We start from the raw sequence: 21,913 nt of genomic DNA, 5'->3' as shown, positions 1-21,913 counted from the left end.
TATCTGTGTCTGTGAAGAATTTTTCTGCAATGCCTGTCATATCATATAGATCTTGATATCTGGAAGGTTGGCTTCCTGGTGTAACTGGAGTTTTCTCATGAACCAAGGGGCATTAAAAGCCATTCTTAGGCATTTGTTCTGGATTGAATATAATTAAAATATAATTAAAATACTTATTTCAACTTAGATATGCTATATTATAAAAAATGGTGTATTTTTTGTTTCATCATTATTATAATTAATTAGAAATTTTGTCATAAATGAATAATTGAATCTTTTTTTAGGTTTTTACTAACGTGTATGTTACTAACGCTGGGAGAATGCATTGTGTTTTCTTACGATCATCCAAGTCCTCTAAATCTCGACTATTCTCCTGATTGTGCTCTGGTATTGAAATCTAAGAGACAATACAAGCGAGCAGTGAGCAGTGGTATTCGCTATCTCACTGCTTTTATCCCTGGGTAAGTATAAGATTTGTAAAATTTTCCTTTAAATGGTTAGCTAATTTCTGATAGTTTTCAATGATCTTTGCTTTACTGGATCCAAAATAGGCGTAGTACTTAAATGATAATCAATACTATGATGAGTTTGCATAATTCTAAACATGGTAAACAACGAGGCGATGATCTGGAGTCCCGAGATGTCACGGGACTGCTGGCGACTTGATGATGAGCGTTCATCTACAGTATAATTATCGGTAGAACTGGTTAAGAAAACAAGGGACGTAGGGTATAAATATTCTAGTGAGCTGATGGACAACGAAAGATTGTTGTTGACAAAAAATATGTGGGGATCTCTTCCAACTTGCTCAGTGGAACTTGAAAATCGATAAAAGCTGCACTGAGGTGTGAACATTAAATCTCCAAGGAAGAGGACCTGACTGTTTGGGTATTTGGATGGAAAAACAAAAATCAGTGTTCAAAGACAAAGAATTAGAATTTTATGGAGTCCTATATTAACTTATGATCTAACAATATAATAATATTATTGTGCGAAATTATTAAGATGATCCTTTGTATTACGGTTATAATATTTTATTGTTAGGATTACATAATTTTTAAATTATTTGTATTGTGTGTGTGATTTTCATTACATATGACATTATAATGTATAACGGATAATAATTAAAACAGCATGATTTAAGAAAACAACCGTAATAGATCATATACGTAGTTTAGCCATAAATACTGTTACAACTTGAACAGCATCAGTAAATCATTTACAGCTTTCAACACATCCAAACCACATGTATAACGTACATATATTTCGAACAGCACTCTGTTCGAAATATCCTCCTTTTTCCTTCACGCACTCCCGAAGTCTGAGACCACATATCAATGGCGGCACGCACACCATTCAAATGCTGCCACTGCTCGCTCCAAATTCACTTTCAGGCTGGCGCTGCTGGGATGTCGTTTCTTGCAGGTTACTCTCTCTCTCTCTCTCTCTCTCAAACTCCAACCACAATTTGAAGTCCAATAGATTCAGATCAGGACTTCCAGACGGCCAATCAGATGGTGATATGTGGTTGGGCACATTCACCTTAGAAGTTGCACTACCTACCGTGAAACAAGGTGTTGTTCGGGGACCATATCACAAGTTCCAGCATGGTGGCTTGGTACTTTGGCGGAGGTTTTGACCATTTTTTTTTTTTTTTTTTTTTTGCAGAAATGCAACTTGGTCGCACCGGAGACGAATTGTTCCGTCAGTTAAACGACTTTTTAATGGTGAAAATCTTGCTGTATGAATTGTCGGGTTTGGAAGTGTCCAGAAAACGATGATAGACTCTCACCCCCCCCCCCCCCATCTCATTAATGAGTACACATGACATCGTTCTCCGCTAGACGTTCATTTCTCTCGCGACATCACTTTCTACGTTCTCACAGGATTATGGCAGAGGTGTCTTCACAGCCCTCACAAGCTGTTGCGTCCTAACGTAGCGTGGTCGACCTCTTTCTTGCCGGTCATCTACGTCTTCTGTATCGCTGTAACAGTTAACAGTCCCATATACAAACATTCTACTGATTCCAAGTGTTTTTAGCGTGTTGAAAATAACAGGTGGCTACATGCTAACCTATTACAGCTACACGGTTCTCATAATCTCCCCACTAAGGCTGTGTTAACCCGTATTCAGTGCTTCCCAAACTTATGGATGTAAAGCCCCCCCCCCTTGGAAAAATTAAAATATTTCACGGCCCCCATCGAAAAAAAAATCGCAGACAAACATATATTATTATAATATTTATATTCAGTACAAAACATGCACACTGAATATTGCAAAAATCCAATGCAAATATTATATTTTAGCATCTTACACATTTGACATGGCACCATTAGTCTTAAAACATTTTAAATTTGTTTTCATTATTTCACGGCCCCTTCAAAAAAACTAACGACCCCCAGTTTGGGAGGCGCAGAACTAGACCACTCTCTGTCTACTGATAAACACGCCAATGTTGGATGTTCACAGCACCACTAACGGAACAGGTCTTGCACAATTTTTTCTTTGGGCAGCACAGGGATATGGGGAAGTTGTATGTATAAACAGTAAGCAATTTTTGGTAAGGCTGCGTAAATTATGTGAAAATATTAAAAACATGTTGAAACCACTCAGTTTGAACATCACATAAATTTTTTTCGTAAATTTAATAGACGATGAGGATAAAATAAAGTAGGTGTATAAAATAAAAAGTAATTTATTAGAAAAATATTAAAAGATTTTTGAAATAATTTCAAATATTTAAATTCTAATTATTATAGAAGAGTTTCTATAAATATATTATGAAATAGTAAAGAGTGGTGAAATCAAATAACAACGTATCTGATAGAAATACAATGCAAGCATGGTTCTTGAAATACACAACAGAAGCAGTTTAATATCTAAAACTAAAATTGACATTTTGGTTGAAATATCTATAAGAAATAATAGAATAATTTACATTTCGTAAAACATATTCAGATTTTATGGCTTAGAAGATAGCAATGGAATGTATAGAAAATTCTGACATAATTTGTTCTGGCGCATATTTAGAAGTTTTCGAAGTCGATTTTTGTGTCTCCAGACAGGCGTTAAGAACGTCTTAATTTCCATCTCTGTACGTACGTACACTCTTGAACGTAACGATTCCGTAACGTTTTTTCATAACGAAAATATCCAGATAACGCCGGTAAAGACCAATTTATCATCAAAACCAGTAAATAATCAACATAATCTAATCTGCGTAAATTGATTATTATTTTCTATTAATGCAAAAGAGAAATGTACTGAAAAACATCACCTGTTGGTGAAGTGGTTAGTTATATTGCTTACTGTTACCCTTAGATTTGTTTGCTATATAAATACAATAAAGAAACAGCCAAAAAAAAAAAAAAAATTGATGCCCTGGACATGTTGTGCCATCTGTTAAACAACCAACAAACTAAATTCCCTGCTTGATTTGTTTCCTACATTATACGATTAAAAATATTGGGCTGTTTTCAGGGTTCAAGCTGAATCAGATTTCTAGACAATTCTGCCTTTCCAGCATTATGGGAGCATTGTGAATACCCTTTCCTGTATCAACATGACAATGCTCAACTGCAAAGCGAGGTCTGTATAGAATTGTCCGACATCAGTGACAAATTCATTAATGTTCTACTGGAAGAATAGAAGGAATTATCGCAGCAACGTTCCAAAATCTAGTGTAAATATAATATAATAGCCTTTAATCCACTAGATTGAAAGCTATTATATATATATATATATATATATATATATATTATATTATATTATTTCCAAAATCTAGTATATATTATATTATATATTATATTATTATGCCTTTCGTATTAGAATAATAGTTCAGGTGAGCAGAAGTTCGTTACTTTAGCATCAAAGTGATAGCAGATTTAGCAGAATATATATATATATATATATATATATATATATATATATTATATTATTTCCAAAATCTAGTATATATTATATTATATATTATATTATTATGCCTTTCGTATTAGAATAATAGTTCAGGTGAGCAGAAGTTCGTTACTTTAGCATCAAAGTGATAGCAGATTTAGCAGAATTCTCCATAATTAAGCATATGAAGTACCAACCGCAAATTGTAAAACTGAAATTATATAAAATATTTATAGATAAATTATAAAACGGTGTCTAGAAGTTTAACTAAAAAAAGATTACGTTTTTTCAAAAATTTCAAATTTATTAAATTTTTTTAAAGTTATTTAAGTTTATCTTTTTTTATTATGAAAGAATTTGATATTTTTTATCTGAATAACTTCAAAGAAGTTATGAAAACCTGTTTAGTAAATAACATTTGTTTTAACATTGCCGAAGAAACTGCAAAGGGATACAAATTGAATATTTCAACTCGAAGACATGTTAATTAGTATAGTAATGACAATCACTTATACTAGTTTTAAAACTTTATGAATTAATTACTTTATGAATTAATTACCATTTTTGTGAATTAGGAATTTGACTATTTTAATTTTGATGTCCGAATGTTTTTACATTGTTGCCGTATTAGAGTACTGTACTTCCGGTTGAAAGAACCGGAAATACCAGGAACTACACGGTTCTTCCGGTTGAAAGGCAGGCATTGATTACATTACGAAAAAATTAAGAACAGGATGTTTGAGTATTATGTTCTGTTGCTTTAATGTGAACATTTATGAAAATGGTGAGTATGATATAGATTGTCAGAACGTGTATACAATGCGATTATCTTAATGGGATTGGCATGAAGCATCTTAGGTTACGAGGGAAATATGTCTGTTAACTGCATGTGGTCTTTAGTTACGTTGGTCTGTTTTGAGGAGTAAAAAACTCTACTATCCAATAGAAAAATCTTGTCATCTTCATAAGAGATTGAATAACTCACCTTATTTATCTAAGACAACATCTGCAACCACTTTTTAAACTTCTTACGATGACAAATTCATTGCTGTTTTCCTTCTATAATCAATTACGTACTCTAATTTATCCAGTAATTTACAATGGAATACATAATAGAAAGATTTATTCACTTTTTTTCTCTGTAAACAGGATTTAATAATATGTTTATTATTTTATTATTCAGAATTATCAAATAAATAGCTCCAATGTCAGTGTATTTTAATTGTCAACGCTATTCGCGTTGTATTTATTTTATTTATTTATTTTATTTTTTGACATAGATTTATGTCCTTTTTGGATATCATCTTCAATACATTTCTGGCTTTCTATGTATAATTTATGGCCTTTTATTAATTATTTTTTTCCACTGAATAGATGCTTTTTAATTTATTGCCTGAGAAAAATGTACCACTTGCCATTCTTACTGTCGATGGCCAAATTGCTAACTGAAATTGATAACCATTAGTTAGCGATATTGGTATAGGCCTTAATGGCGTCTGTAAATGTCTATCTTCACAACAATGCACGAAGTTAACATTACCCTTGTTAACAGGGTAATGACCTGAAAGCTTATTGCTGGTGTGAGCTATTTCGAGTAATCACATTAGAAAATAAAATAAAAAAAAATTCAATCGGGTGCATCAGGAATGTGACTTATTTATAAACTTTTATCGAAATATAGATTAGGTTGGAGTGAGCGTTGTTTAGAACTACTGAATGAATAACTAACATGTGGCGCCATCTTCAGGTCTCTCATTTGGATGAATTTTCTCTAACTTAAAATACAAATCTTTTATAATTCTGCTGGTTAATAATTTTCATTATTTTTTTTTAATAATGACAAAAATTACTGATAAAATTACTGAATTGAATGACAATAGATGTTTTATATTTTGTATTACAGGTGGAGAGGATCGGGAAATGAAGATCACGACCACACCTGCATCACTTATGAAGACGTGAATCAAGCTCTTCATGAAGCAAGGGAAAAGTTTGGTAAGTTTCGATGTTGGAGTATGAAGTAATCCCACACCTGCTAAGTGACCGTCCAGAAGCCGTAGAACGAATGATTCGAGCTCAGTCGCAAATAATCGACTTACCTAGGAAGTCCGATAGCAAATCTTCTTTAAGATTGTCAATTAAGATGTTGTAAAATTATAATTACGGCTAATGCATTATCGTCTTTAATTGCGCGAGTATTCTACGGCCAGTTTGTCTCTTTTAACGGGAAAAAAAAATTCAGTTTTCAGAAGAAAAACGATGTCACTCCCCATATGAGTTCGGATAGCTGACTTTTAGTTGAAAAGTCTATATAACTTCTTAGATAGAGAAGAAATGTTACACCATTCTCAATCAGTCTCTTTGACTACCTTGTGTCTGTAATGATCTCAAAAATAGTTCAGTAGAAGTCTATGAAATATTTGTTCTATCCGCCTATTAACGTGTTACATTTATGATAATTGTTCTGGACAAATGTAAAATGACTAATAGTTCGTTGGTCTAATGCAATTTTTGTTTACAGTGCCATTGCAAAGATCATTTAGGCATCGCATACCCAGAGGATTCAGGATGGTCCTTTCGGAGAAGTTCCACCCCATTATAAAAAGAGAACAGAAACTCCCAATCATGTTGGATTCTGAAGTTTTCTCAATTAACCCAGAGGCAAGAACAGATGCTAAAAACTTGTTCAGAAGAACAATTGTTTTTACAGAACTAGAGGAAATCGTTGTGGTCACATATTTGGTGCTTTAGTATGATACTTAAGTGACCTGGAGAGCCCTGTTATTCGAGAAGACATAAATTAGCCTAAATGATTTTTTACGATCAAATTACAGATAACATTAAGTATTTTCACAGACGAATATTTTTGATCACAATATTCTGGCGATTCATAATCAGTTGGAGGGCTTTCTACACACCTAACCTAGCACCACTTACCGTAAAGCGGAATACACTCTACACATAAATTAATAATAATAATAACAACAACAACGTTACTGGCATGACGGGTGAAGCAAACTTTTTTTCATTATTATTATTATTATTATTATTATTATTTGACACCTCCAAGGAGTCCAAAGACTCATCGAGGGAGAGTGTGCTAACAGTATCGAACGATTGAAGCCCCTTCCAACTACTAATCGCGCTCAAACTTGCTTAACTTTGTGCGTGAGCCATTAGTCGCAGAGGCTCTACCAATCGACCAATTTCATATTCCCCTTTGTGAGGAAACCTGGGGGTAGGGGGGATTTGTGAGGTTTAATCTCGCCTTTGGGGGGGGCTATGGGGTTACCAGTTGGGCCTAGAATTGTCTTGGATCGTCTGTGTGTGTGCAGTGTTTGGATTCATTGTAATTGGCAGCTTGTCTGACCAGTGGGTTTTGTGCGTGTTTGCCTTTGAGAAGAACTTTTCAGCTAATTCATGAAGGAGAGAAAGGATATATGGGATTCTGGTCTCTCGATGGATCTGAGATGTTTCTAATGAAGCATGGAGCGTCCCATATCATCCACAGGCACTTTTATGTGCTTTTATGGGGGTTTACTTGGATTCTGCAGTCTGAGTACCATTTCTCCAGCGTGCAGATACTGTCATGGAGTCGTCGGGTTGCCAGGTGGAGACGGAGAGATCTTGCTAGTATTGCCATGTCGTGTGCGTATAGAGTTGTGATGGTTGTCCTTGGGTTTTGTGGGATGCCTGCGACGTATATTGCGAATAGTGGGGAGGGGGACAGCCGGGAGCCCTATGGAGCTCCTGCTAGGATTTTACGCCTGGTTGAGACTGTTCCATTGATTTTTACCTGCATGGTTCTTTCGCTGAGGTTAGTTGGCAAGTTTGCTTTTATGAGTTTGTAGAGAAGGCTTTGGTGCCAGATCTTGTCAAAGGCCTTTGCGAATACCGCATCGGTGTGCTGTTTTCAATTTTATCCTATTGTAATATATTCTACTAGTCTGTGGATTTGTTGGACTGTGCTGTGCACGCATCGGAGGCCAAATTGTTCATTTGGTATGATATTTACTTTGTTAATAACAAATTTGGTTTTATCCTTTATCCGAGTGTGAGCAAACAAAGTTTCTGGCTGAAAATATCTTCAGGACTGGGGTAAGGTAGTACAACACCGGGAAACTCGTAGCAAAGGTGGACCAAGCTAACATCTCAGTTTCTCCCATAATGCAAAATACATCTCCTTGCGGATATGTATAATGTTATGCATTAAGGGAAGGGCCACTATCCAGACTAGTTTCGACCTTTGGGAGCCAGGCCTAGAAGTAGAGATACCAAGCAGAAGCAAATGCGAGGTCATTTTTACCTATAGGAGTCGCCAACAGGTGTGCCACCTTTTTATTAAATTACTCTGGATTTAAAGAAAGGTGTTGAAAGTTTATCTTTCACTTGGTTAGACTATAAGAATAATAAATTTAGTTTAATCCTTTATAAAAGTGTGAGCAAACAAAGTTTGCGCCTGAAAATATCTTCAGGACTGGGGTAAGGTGGTACAAGGTCGAAACTAGTCTGGGTAGTGGCCCTTCCCTTAATGCATAACATTATACATATCCACAAGGAGATGTGTTTTGCATTATGGGAGATACTGAGATAGGAGTGATGTTAGCTTGGTCCACCTTTTCTACGAGTTTCCCGGTGTTGTACTACCTTACCCCAGTCCTGAAGATATTTTCAGGCGCAAACTTGGTTTGCTCACACTTGGATAAAGGATTAAACTAAATTTATTATTCTTATAGTCTAACCAAGTGAAAAATAAACTTTCAACATTTTTACTTTGTCTTTTGATTCTTGTAATCTTGCGAGGATGATTTTTTCGCGACTTTTCCTAGGTTGAATGGTGGGCTGATGGGACAGTAATTTTGGGGAAGCTGGGGATCTTTGTTTGGTTTCTTTATGGGTGTGATGTGGGCGATTTTCCATGTTGTGGGAAAGTACTGCAACCTGATGATGGCGTTTGTTATGTTGACGAGGTGAACTATAAGCCTTTCGTGGGAGTAGCTTTATGATTTTGTTGCTGATGCCGCCTGGACCTGGTGCTTTTTTTTGCTGTTTAAGATGCTTTATGATGTTCAGTACCGTCGACAGGGTGTAGCATAGAGGTATCCTGCCTCACGGCGCTGCTTATTAAGGGCACTCGTTCAGCCATATTGCGGTAGGCGCCGTCGCTACACTAACAATTCCTGTTAGCGTAGCAAATGCGGAAAGAAGTTCTTCCAAGCTTAAACTGATTAAAAATTATTTGCGAACAGCAATGACCCAAGAAAGATCGGCTGATCTAGCAACTCTATCGATAGAGGCGGACAAAGCTTATAATATAATATAATATATAATATAATATAATATAATATAATATAATTTAATTTAAATTTAGAAGAGCTTATATAAACAGTTCCCGTATAGCAAACTCTGCTATCCTTCAGTGGTTTTTTTTCCTTGATGGGTTTTGTGCTATCCAAAGAGAAAAATCAATTGAGATGGGGGTTTTATTTTAGCCCATAAAATTAGTCCTTATAGTCCTTATAAGGACTGGCTTAAAGGGGCGAAGCAAGAATGCTTTTCATATTCCCCGTTATCTGTAGAGGACAGTGTATGGATAAGGTGTTATTGAGCAATTAAAGCTCTGATCATGGCAGGAGGGTAACAGCAATAGCTGAGCCTCAGTTAGAACTTCATTGGCTACAGTATTGCCATCCATTACCCTCCAAGGATATTGGATTGAAAAAATCAATCCTCGCTCTTATCCCCATAAAATTAAATCTTCCCTCTTACTCATATATTAAAAGTGCTGATATTTAAAATGGTGTATGTTAATAATTATTTAAATTAGCAAGAATATGAAATTAATTCCTTATTTTCATGTTATTTTGAGTATTATTTAAAATTTTCTATAGTATATTATAATTTTTATATTAATTAAAGATAAAGAACAATTTTAATAAAAAAGCAATGCTAATGGCCACCAAATTTTCTTTCTTATCATCAAGCATTTCTATTCAAAATAGAATTTCGTCAAGTAAATTTAAGTCTTCTATTATTGCTGATAATTCTAAACTGGACCTATTCAAATTTTCATTGGCAGCAAAATCATTCTAAATAATACAAAATAAAAGAGTGATTTAATTTTATACAAAAATTTAGATCATTCTAAGGCAGAAACGGGCCATAATAGGCCTAAATCCTTGAATATCGTTATGATGATAAAATATTATAATTTTAAACTTATCAATTTATCTTGTTATTACAGGAGAAGAAATTCCATGGGAAATTCATGAGTTGTCATCAGTTCAGCCCAAAACCGATCATATAGCAATACCAGCAGAAATACTTCTATTAACTACAAAGATTTTGGCCCAACGGTAAGAGCTTATTGTCAATAATTCAATTAAATCAGACAAATATTTTTTATTTTATTTTATTATTTTTCAAATATTCTTCACAGCTTAGCAATTTGGAATAATTATTATCATTGACTATGCATCTCAGTAGGTAGCGCTGCTGCTTATTTTAGAGATTTTTATGGAGTGAAATATAATTTGTCCAGTAACGGAACACTGAATTTTCCGGAAGGATATGTCAGTTTTTACTAATTTGCTAATTTTCCGTTTCTACTAAGCACTGTACGATTGTAATCATTTAACGTTTAGGAATAGGTAAATTTCACATAATTCGGCACTATCATTAAATCTTACATTTTTAATTTTTTTTTTTTTACAATATTTAGTGTGGTTGATTTTTGTATTTATTATCAACATAATGAAACTATATTTTCCCCATGCCACACATTTCAAGATATTCTAGTGTACATTATCTTAAAGTTGTTTATTTATTTCAAGAAGATAAAATATTTTATTTATAATTTCACTATTCTTATATAATTAAAGTATTAATGAATGTGTTTAAGAATAAAGAAATCTTGTATAATAAATAAAGCTACTTTTTATTTAATAAAATAATAATACACCATTTATTATTTAGAATATGGTTCTTACGTAAGTCAGAAATTCAAGTTAATGAGTAAGTTTTCTTGAATAAGTCATCATCTGAAATCCTTTGAAAGGTTTTGGTCTAACTGTAGACAATTACGAGGCACTGTGGGTGTGTTAATTTATATTTTATAATTTATTTATATTTATATTTATTTATTATTTATTTATTATATTATTTATATTTATTTATTTATATTATATTATATTATATATTTATTATAATTATTATTTATATTTATTTATTTATATTATATTATATTATATATTTATTATAATTATTATTTATATTTATTTATTTATATTATATTATATTATATATTTATTATAATTACAGCTATTTTGCCTGCTTCAGTTTAGGAGTACCCCTGTTGAAATGTCATTGGCTATTTACTCATGGATTCTTAGGGCATTATGAGTGTAGATGTACTAAAAAGTATATTTAGCCTAAGGAATAGAAAATTGCACATACCTTTTTCTGGGTGTGTTTCCTTAGGCTACATATACTTTTTAGTACATCTACACTCATAATGCCCTAAGAATCCATGAGTAAATAGCCAATGACATTTAAACAGGGGTACTCCTAAACTGAAGCAGGCAAAATAGCTGTAATTATAATAGTTTATAAAGAGGAGTAACATGGGAGTTTTCCCAGAAATCATATATATTATATATTTATTTATTTATATATAATTTATTTTTTATATTATATTATATTTATTTATTTATATAATTTATACAAATAAGACGGTAAGTATAAGAAATATATCAGCTCTATATTGACTTAAGTTTGGCATCATCCTGTGTCCAGCTCCCACTGAGATCTCATTAACGATCGAAACTGGTCTGGATAGCTGGATAGATCATGGGACACTGAAGCAATTGAAGTGAAGTCATTCGCCTCTATATACTGTACGTACAAGTAGCCTAGTCGTGAAGATACAAATTTTGTTTGCTTATACCTGGGTCAAGGATTAAGACAAAAATATAATTATAATTTAGTAAGATTGTAAACAATGCAAAGTATTTTGACAACTTCGTCAATAAATTGACTGCTGGGAAAATTCCCAATAATTACAAAAAAAAAAAAAAAGAAGAAGAAGCTCACTAAGAGAGATTCGCTTCAAAATCATTTTAAGTCACAGGAACTTTCCCTCAAACTACTGTAAGAATATTAGCAAATCAAAATTGATTTTTCACGGAAGAAGTAGATTTTTACTATCTGACACACCTTTCTCTAAACAGAAAACAAAAATGTATTAAAGCAGTCCCTTAGAAAAGAGTTAGTTGGGTTGATGGGTTGTTTATATTACTGCTAACCATCTAACTTAAGTTGTTATTTGCCTGTTTGTATACTCTGAATAAATAAAAACCGGAATCCCTTAGGTTCAAAAGATGTGGGTTCAAATCCCGTCTAATATTATTCATCCGATGATGAATTAGTATGATACTAAGGTGGCAGAGTGTTTTTCCTGTTCGAAACTTTTCGTCCTGCTAAACAGACAAAGTGGCTAGCAGAACACATGCATATAATTAACTGACAATAATACACTGGGGAGCTTGTCGACTTTAGATGCTTTGACCACATTTTTTCTAAACGTTTCGAACCAGTAAGTAATACGAATTATAATAAGAATTTTTTTAAAAAATTTAGAAACAATAAACATTAAAGTGATTAAAAGAGCGTAAGGGCAAATTATTATTCATAGTTGGTGAGAAATCTCTTGGTACGTGCGTGTAGCGAGTCCAACAGATCACAGTGTTAATAACAGTTAGAAACTAAACTAATATGGCGTGGCTTCTCCCACCGAAAAACCCGGCACAGAACCGGGATCAAATAGATTTTTTTTTAACTACAGTTAAGTTTATTTCCATATATATATATCAGAAAGGGGATAATTTACAGAGTTCATGCAGTTATTTAATGCCTTGGATGGAATTATAAATTCTGACGAAAACATTTTGATATAAAATCAAGTGAGGAAGTGATTGCATACAATCAAAAAAGGTCCATCAAAACTTATAACACGTTTATGACATACCCGGTTTAAGATTTTATACTATAAGCATGTAATTTTGTTTTATCTGATTTTGGCACCACCGATGGTCTCAATGAAATGAAAATTGGAACGATTCGACAACTTTTAGTAATGATTCAAAATACGATATTTTAATAAATTTCATTCAACACTGCGAAATGATTAGTATTATCTGTAATAACCAACCTTTTTGCCAAATTTTCTCCGTAAACAATGTTCGTATTGGAACGGAAATGGAATCTCATAGATTTATTCTGGTCTCATCATCATCAAATTTCTGCCATGTACCCTCAAGGGGTGTACAGGATATGATAGTACTACGTAAAAAATTTACATCATTACTGACTTCCTATCTACAATTTTCCTCCAAATCAGTCTGGTACTTGTCAAGAATCCAACATTATCAGATCTTATATTTCTATTGTCTAAGGCACTTTGTACCGTATCAATCCACCTATATCTTGGTCTTCCTCGGGGTCATTTTCCTGCCAACCTGGCAGAGAATGCTTGTTTTGCTAATCTTTCCTCGCCCATTCTGTTTAGGTGACCATACCACCTGAGATTAGCTCTGCTAACGCATTCCTGGATGCTGACAATGTCAAGTTCTTTCCTAATATCCTCATTTTTAATATGATATTGCCATTGATGCCATCTGTTCACGCCTATAATCTTTCTCTGGACTCTCATATCAGAGGTCTCCAGTCTTTGATGAAGTGTTTTTTTTTTCTAACCCACCTCTCGAATCCATAAATTAAGATCGGTTTGAATACTGTCTTATATATTCTGATGCGTAACCTAATTCCAATTTTTTCCTAGAAGAATGATTCAATTAAAGCAAAAAAATTTAAACTTTCGTATGTATCTTGTTTAATTTAAATAAAAACTAGAATGAATCGACAAATTTTTGTAACGATTTCAAGTGTCGCGTTTCAACACAATCTGTCATGTTAGATCTCCTTTAAAAAAAAAAAAAAACCTCCTTTTTTTTTTTTTTTTTTTTTTTTTTTTTTACTTATAGATGGTAGTTTGAGGTTCTATGTTTGTAATAAATTAATGTGGATCCAAAGTCCCCAAATTTGCCTTAGTATAATATCCCAGGTCAATCATTAGCTCCATTTCAATCTGCATTTAGCTCGAAACAATAAAAAAATAATAATCGTATTAAGGTGGATGACGTCAACCATTTTTAATTGGGAAAACCAACTCTTATCCTTACAGTAAAGTCTTGTCTTTTTATCATACGAATGATTTTACATTAAAGAAACGTTAATTACAAAAAAATGACCAATTCGGTCATTTTTTTGTAATTAACGTTTACATGTACAGAACCTCATGAACTCACAGGTGTGGCAAATGATGTAAATTGTTATAAAACGTCAAGGTAAACATCAAACAAAGGCCAACTATCAAGAAACAATTCTTAATTAACTGTGGAGCAAACCTGAAAAATAATAATTGAAGTGTGAGTTAAGATGACTTCTTTATAAGACAAGTCTCTGCCTGAGGATGAGAGGCTGTTAGCTGCAACAATTTAGGTTAACACTGATGGTGTCAACCTGCTTCGCATACCTTGCAGGAACCATTCTCTGTGTATGTAGAAATACCAAAACACAAAAAACAAAGCTGATAGAACATCAACTGGTGAGGTGGGCTACAAACAAAAGTAATAATAGGACAAAACGGGGATAGACATTATTATTGTCTTCTCTTAATTAAAATCGCTCCCGGCTAAATAGTGGTGTGTTTATTAATCCTGTAGGACGACAGTACAACGTGTAATTTCAAGATAACATCATTAGAATGTGGGTCACAGTGGGTGTTCTCATTGATTGGCGTTAAAATTCCTCTACCCTAGTAAATCATCTCGTTAGTGACACTTTTGATCACGTGATGTTTTATAACCTCATCTCTTGCTGTGTCCACTTATCTTGATACTTTTTATCTCACTTGAACACTAATAAATGCCCACCTTAAAGAGGAACCAGGTCATCCCCACTCATAATCACTTTTAAGATGGTTGAATTTAAGAAGAGGTGCTAATGAAGACATCACAAAAGAGTTCCGTGAGGGGGGGAAGCGGTCCATATGTCAAATCAAAGCTTAGCAGGAAAAAAACTGTCTAAAACTCCATAATAAACAACAATTCAAACTGCATTAGGAAGATATCACGGATTGGTATTTTAATGTTATTAATTATTTCTAGTATGGAGAACGAATCGTAAGTATCAAAGGATGAAATGCCATTGGTTCCGTAACCTTTATAGTAAGAAGTTGGAGGGTTTTTTTTTTTTAGAGCAATAATAATAATGAAATCGTGTGGAGCTTACTGCACCTTTGCCGATACTTATGTATTAGCATTAGCACTGCACAAGCGATTCCCATCAAGTATTTTTGGTTTTTATCTGATCACGAATAACTAAATAGTTCGAAACAGCTATCAAGTCAGTAAAATCCTAAAATCGCAGGCATTTTGAAAGGGATTGCATTTTTAGGATGCACAGACGACTCGTGGCTAAATTACTGAGTTCTGTAATTCTACCAATAATACACATGATCTTTCAGAACTTTGTTGGTTGATTAGAAATTATGGCATTTTTATTTGTCTTCATTATTATTATTATTCTATCTCTTTCCATCAATTAATAAGTGAATATTAGAGGTTTATTATTATTTTTTTAATAATAATAATTAATAATAAGCCCCTAATAATAATAAACTTTCTACAGAGTAATTATTATTTTTAGCTGCGTTGCTTCAAGGACCAATTTACTCAAAACAGTATCAGTCAAAAAAAAAAAAACGTAAATAAAATAATTTTATCAAATATTATCAAAATATTTAATAAATTATCAAATAATAATAATAATAAATCTATTTAATTTGCACACAAATTATAGTATGCATTTATTTATTCAACGTAAATATACACAATTAATAATTATTTATTTATTCATTTAATATATTTATTCAATATATCTTCTGTTTTACTCTTACTCATAGAACCACAATAATATTTTTTCATATACACACACAACTTTATCATTCATACCTACTATTTACATTATATACATGTGTACATATATAGGAATATAAAACACAAAGTTAAGCGCATCTATATTGTAATCTTGTATATATAAACAACGAAACTTAAACTAAAATTCTACTGTTTACAACTTCTGTGCGAACATGATTATATACATTATGTATTTACAACATATATTTTTCAAGGTATAATGTTATAATTAATGTTATAGTATTATATATAGTATTGAAAATTAACGCAAATATTTGCTTCTTTTAATGTTTGTTTGATAACTATGATTCGCATTGGTTAAATGTAGCCTCTATAGATTTATATTTTTAAAATTTTGTAATAATTATCTAAGGAAAATAGTTTAAAGTAATATTTTATTGGATTATACCTAATCAAATAAATTCGATAAATTAGTTTTTTAGAATAACCTTTAATTCATTATAACATCTTTTATATTTTCTTATAGTCTTTTTACTTAATAAAGGAGATTAAAACTTCATAATCATTTTCCTTCAATAGTTGTTGAAGGAAAATGGTTATGAAGATAACAAAAGATAACTGAGACAGCTGAAGAAATCCTTGGATACAAAAGGAAAATAAATAAACCATGGATAACCAAAAATATTTTGGACCTATGCGACGAAAGAAGATATTTGAAATCTCATATTAATAGTGGTGATAATAAAGAACAGTATAAAAATATTACTAAGATTATTAAGAAAGAAATCAAACATGCTAGAAACTTATGGATATTGGATGAATGCAAAAATATAGAAGAGGACTTAAATAAAAATAATTCTAAAAGTGCTTTCAAATTATCAATAAGTTAACCATATTTTTACCGCAATTAATTGGAGCATACAAGATGAAGATGGAACTCCTATCACGGATAACCAGAAAATAGTTGATAGATGGAAATGTTACGCAACCAAACTTTTTCAAGAAGACCCTCAACTGACTGATGATATTTTGGACGGAATTTTGCCAAGAGGTTCGGAGGAAGGAGATTACCCGATATTAAAACAAGTTATTGCAGCAGTTAGTTCCTCAAAAATAGGAAAATCACCGCGAAGTGATGGTGTCACAGTGGAACTGATACGCGAAGGAGATGACATTATCATAGACACCTTGCTAAATTTATTCCAGGACGTATGGAACACAAAGACTTGGCCTTCTAATTGGCGGACTTCTGTCCTTTTACCTATTCCTGAAAATAGAAACATCAATAAATGTAGCAACTATAGAACAATAAGCCTTATTAGTCATCCAAGCAAAATCCTGTTAAAAATACTATTGTCAAGAATCGAAAAGAAAATAGAAAGCAGACAGTCAGATGAACAAGCAGGTTTCCAGAAGTACAATTGACCATATTTTTACAATACACATACCAGGCGAAAAATACATAGAACATAACAAAATAATCTGTCACAGCTTTTTAGACCTTCAAAAAGCTTTTGACTCAATATGGCACGAGGCATTATGGAAAATTTTAGAACATTATGGTATTGACAACAAAATCATTAGGATTATTAAATCTCTTTATTCCTCATCTGATATGAGAATTGAAATTAAAAATTACAGCAGTGAACCGTTCCCTGCAGAACGGGGGGTAAAACAGGGATGCATCTTGTCTCCTCTTCTTTTTAATTGTTTTCTGGAATATGTCATAGATGAAGCTCTTTATGAATATGACACTGGAATAGTAGTAGGCAGACTAAGAATAAATAACTTACGTTTCGCTGACGATATCGATCTTCTGGCAGAAAGTGAAGAAGAATTACAAGAGATAACCAGCTGTGTTTTCGGAACATTAAAACAATATGGATTATACATAAACCTACAAAAAACAAAAACAATGATAACCTCAAAATCAGATATTGAATTCTTAAAGATTCAAATTGGCAATAAGCAAATTGAGAATGTAAAGAAGTTCACTTATCTAGGTAGCACGTTGAGTTAAGATGGTCGTTCAAAAACCGACATTAAATACCGAATTGCTAAGGAAACCGTGGCCCTACAGAAGTTAAAACCATTGTTTAAAACCAATTAAAACCAATCACAACCAGACTAAGACTAATTGACACCTTGGTGAATTCTGTCCTCTTGTATGGTTGTGAGGCCTGGACTTTATTGAAGGAAGATGAGAGGAGACACCTGTCTTTCAAAATGAAAACTTACAGAAGACTTTTGAGAATTCCCTATGCCGCTCACGAAACCAATGAAAATGTCCGAAAACTGATTGATTCAATAGACGGGAGAAAAAGGGAAAATATTCTGACAGTCATCAGAAGAAGGCAGGCGAAATGGTTCTTACATGTGGAGAGGGCTAATGGCATTCCAAAGCAAGCACTAGAAGGAATCATTCTGGGATCAAGGGGTAGGGGAAGACCTCGATTAAAATGGACTGATAACATCAAAAAAATGGACAAATTCCTCCCTTTCTCAGCTGACATCAAGAACAAGAGACCGAGACGACTGGAGGAGGCTAGCAAAGACTATCACCTACCATCTCCATGAATGACCCAACGGTTCATTTAGGACTACGGGAGAAGTTGTTACTAGTAATTATTACAGTAATTTACTTTTATTACAATATTTCATTGGATTATACATAATCAAATAAATTCAATAAATTATTTTTTTTAGAATAATAACCATTAATTCATTGTATAATCAAATAAATTCAATAAATAATTTTTTATAATAACCATTAATTCATTATAACACATTTTATATTTAAATTAAGGGGATATTAAATCCCACATTGTTTTAAAACCGAATAAGAAACTCTAAGATTGGAATCAGAGAGTTTCATGCCGAATATAGTAAACTATAAAAGTATCGGCGATCACTAGCGTGAGCTAATGCAAGTGACTCAAGTACGTAGTACAAACTCGGGCAACTCGCAGCAAAGGTGGTAAAGTTCTGATCGCTATTCTTGGTATTTTCCATAATGTAAAACACATTTCCTAGGAAATGTTTGCTGTTATAGTGGGAGGTTGTTGTGGTGGGAGGTCACTACCCAGACCGGATTCAGCCTTTATTGCGGCTTCATCAGCGAGTAGCTAGACCAAATTAATACCAAAGGGTATAGCTAAAAGAACTTATACTCTGCTATACGAGTTGTCAAACAGGTGCAGCTATTAAGTTACTTATATATAATTACTTAAATTAAACTCTCGGATTCCAATCTTAGAGTTTCTTATTCGGTTTTAAAACAATGTGGGATTTAATATCCCCTTAATTTAAATAATGTTTATATCGCCGAAATGAGCCTATTATGAGCCTATTAGCTCTTTATATTTAAGTATACACCTTTTATATTTTCTTATAGTCTTTTTATTTAATAAAGGAGATTAAGAGAAACGAGGAGTCACGAGGAGTCAGGGTATAGATAGAATGAATCAATCGACCGTGAGATGTGGTGATTGATTCATTCAATCCAATACCCTTGGAGGGTAATGGATGGCAATGCTGTAGCCAATGAAGTTCTAACTGAGGTTCGGCTATTGCTGTTACCCTCCTGCCATGATCAGAGCTTTAATTGCTCAATAACACCTTATCCCTACACTGTCCTCTACAGATAACGGGGAATATGAAAAGCATTCTTGCTTCGCCCCTTTAAGCCAGTCCTTATAAGAAAAAAAAAAAACGAGGAGTCATTTAACCTAGCTTCATCTTCTTGCAATAGCATCATTTTCAAGGATTAACAGAAAACTTCCATGGAAATATACGTTAATTTATCATCGGGAAAAAAATTCTTTCAGCAGTTCTGCTATCATAAAATATAAGTTTTTTTTATATAATATATATAATATATAATATCACATAATAAAGGCGAGTAAATAAAAAAGGGCGACATCAAAATATTTTTTTTCCTCCCCAAAGAATAAATAACAGAATCGAATACTGCAAAGCTTCAAAAATAGACGTTAAAGTATATATTGATATTATGTGCACTGCAAATTCAGATTCTTTCTCCCCCAGCTTTACTTACTCAAATTGATATACTTAACCTAATTATCTGAATAACATAGTAGTTCGTCAACTGTTCCATAGATGGCTATAGTGTCAGGTTTTTATGTTTTTTTTTTCATTAAAAAATAAATATTTTATTCTGTTTTTATGATAAATAATGTTCCCCAAAACCCAATTTAATACAGACCAAGATTTTATACAGAAATAAAATTGATGCATAAAAATCCGTATAATATACGCTTACAATGACAAATAATGTTTTGATTGAAACATGGGTGTTTTTCAGCAGAAAATTTAGTGATATATCCTCGTGAATTAATTATTATAACTAGTAATTTAATCAAACAATGCTTACACAAGAAATTTAATGTTTTTATTTTATTTTAGTGATGTATTACAGTTGTAATATCCACCTGCATTTATGTGTTAGTAATAAATTAATAAAACAGAATTAACTTGCACTGTTGTTTGGTAATAATAACGATTGCTTTAGGAGTAAGAACCTTCCATAGAAATCTGTCGCATCTAATTTACACGATCATCGTTTAAAAATTAAAATTCGGAGACTCGGCAGGTAAAGTTTCATGTAATAAAAATTGTCAAGTTACTATCTGCTTATTAATGAATAAATAACAGACACAAAATTATTAAGTTGTATGGTAATGAATTATACACAGTTGGACGAATTACATGCAGTTTTCCTTGGAGTTGTTTATTGTGTGTCAAATTAAAAATAAATAAATAAATCCCCTAACACTTTTTCATTTGCACCTAGAATTGTTAACATGTACACTAAAGATACATCATAAATATTTTCCTTTTTAAAAAAAAGTAGACGCTATATCTTTATCAGACAGAAATTGAAATTAGACTGCCATGAACAAAATAGCAGACATCGGAAAGTGGGGGGACGAAATATGCAATAAAAAAATTTTTTTAAAATTCTGATTTCCACTTGATTGAGTTTAGTACATCAAAACACCGATAGGAAGCACTTTAATCATCATTGAGCTAAGTACGTATGATACAGTAAAATAACTTTTCGAAACCAAAATCTGTGAATTGCAGATCTTATTAAGTTAAAACAAATTAATTTCAAAATATTTTTTGTAACACATATTGCTTCTTTTTTGAAACACTACTCCAGGCAGCATATAGTCGGCATCTGTAGTGAATATTAAAGAGAAGTATACGTGCGAGCCATCAGCCAATCAGCGCAAGTTTTTACAATCGTTTGGCAAGTGACATTTTGCATTTCAACTCTTCTCAATTGTCTATGCTTTGATCATAATTGTAACTTATCGCATTTACTAGTTACAGTTATGACTATTTAATTATGAGGTCAAACTATTTAAACAGCACATCTCTTTCTCTGTAATATTAGAGTCGTTAACAAGATTGTGTGTCAGCTATCCTTTCATGTTTCTTTTACATAAACAAAGTTCAATACTGCTAACGTGATCGGACTAAATAGTTAGCACGATCTATTTGTTTGTTTTGTTTTTTGTTGTTGTTGTTGTTGTTGTTTCGATAGTGAAAGTCAGGATGTTTTATAGGTCAGCGTAATCAATGAATCACGCAATGGCTTATATTGAATGTATAAGAGATCGTGAATAAACTTGACGTTTCGCCTACTTTTTTTTTTTTTTTCACTAAATTTTATTTTGCAAATCACGATTAGGAATTTAATGAATAGAGCGCATATAAGGCCTGTTTTATAGCGGGGAGAATTAGAGATCGAATTCTTGCTTGAAATAATTTTTTAATAAGATAAAATCGACTGGATCAAATAATACTCTCACGGAAAATTCTATTTTTTTTAAATAAAATAATCTATGCTGGCCTGTTTGGTCGAGTGATTAGCATCTACGCTCATTTGCGAAAAAAAGTTTGAAGTTTCTTTAAATGAACACATGAGGACGCTCGCTGATTGTGTGATTTTGAAATAATCTCATTTTAATTATGAAAGTATTCTCTCGAAAGA

At 32.6% G+C, this 21,913-nt stretch overlaps 1 protein-coding gene across 1 annotated transcript in view; it reads left to right on the top strand.

Moving 5' to 3' along the window:
• The window catches only part of LOC150106893 (peroxidase-like), a 98,142-nt gene that overhangs the window by 15,622 nt on the left and 60,607 nt on the right, over positions 1-21,913 (top strand). The window contains exons 2-4 of the mRNA XM_090393498.1: positions 285-461; positions 5,799-5,890; positions 10,140-10,251. Of these exons, the coding sequence (XP_090249624.1) occupies positions 285-461; positions 5,799-5,890; positions 10,140-10,251 (381 nt within the window). The remainder of the gene's footprint in view (positions 1-284; positions 462-5,798; positions 5,891-10,139; positions 10,252-21,913) is intronic.

Source organism: Typopeltis vanoorti, chromosome 5, assembly GCF_054136105.1.
Source record: "Typopeltis vanoorti isolate ZY-2024b chromosome 5, IOZ_Tvanoo_1.0, whole genome shotgun sequence".
Taxonomy (NCBI): domain Eukaryota; kingdom Metazoa; phylum Arthropoda; class Arachnida; order Uropygi; family Thelyphonidae; genus Typopeltis; species Typopeltis vanoorti.
Note: the sequence above shows the minus strand (reverse complement) of the source record. Positions and strands in the feature narration are given on the sequence as shown.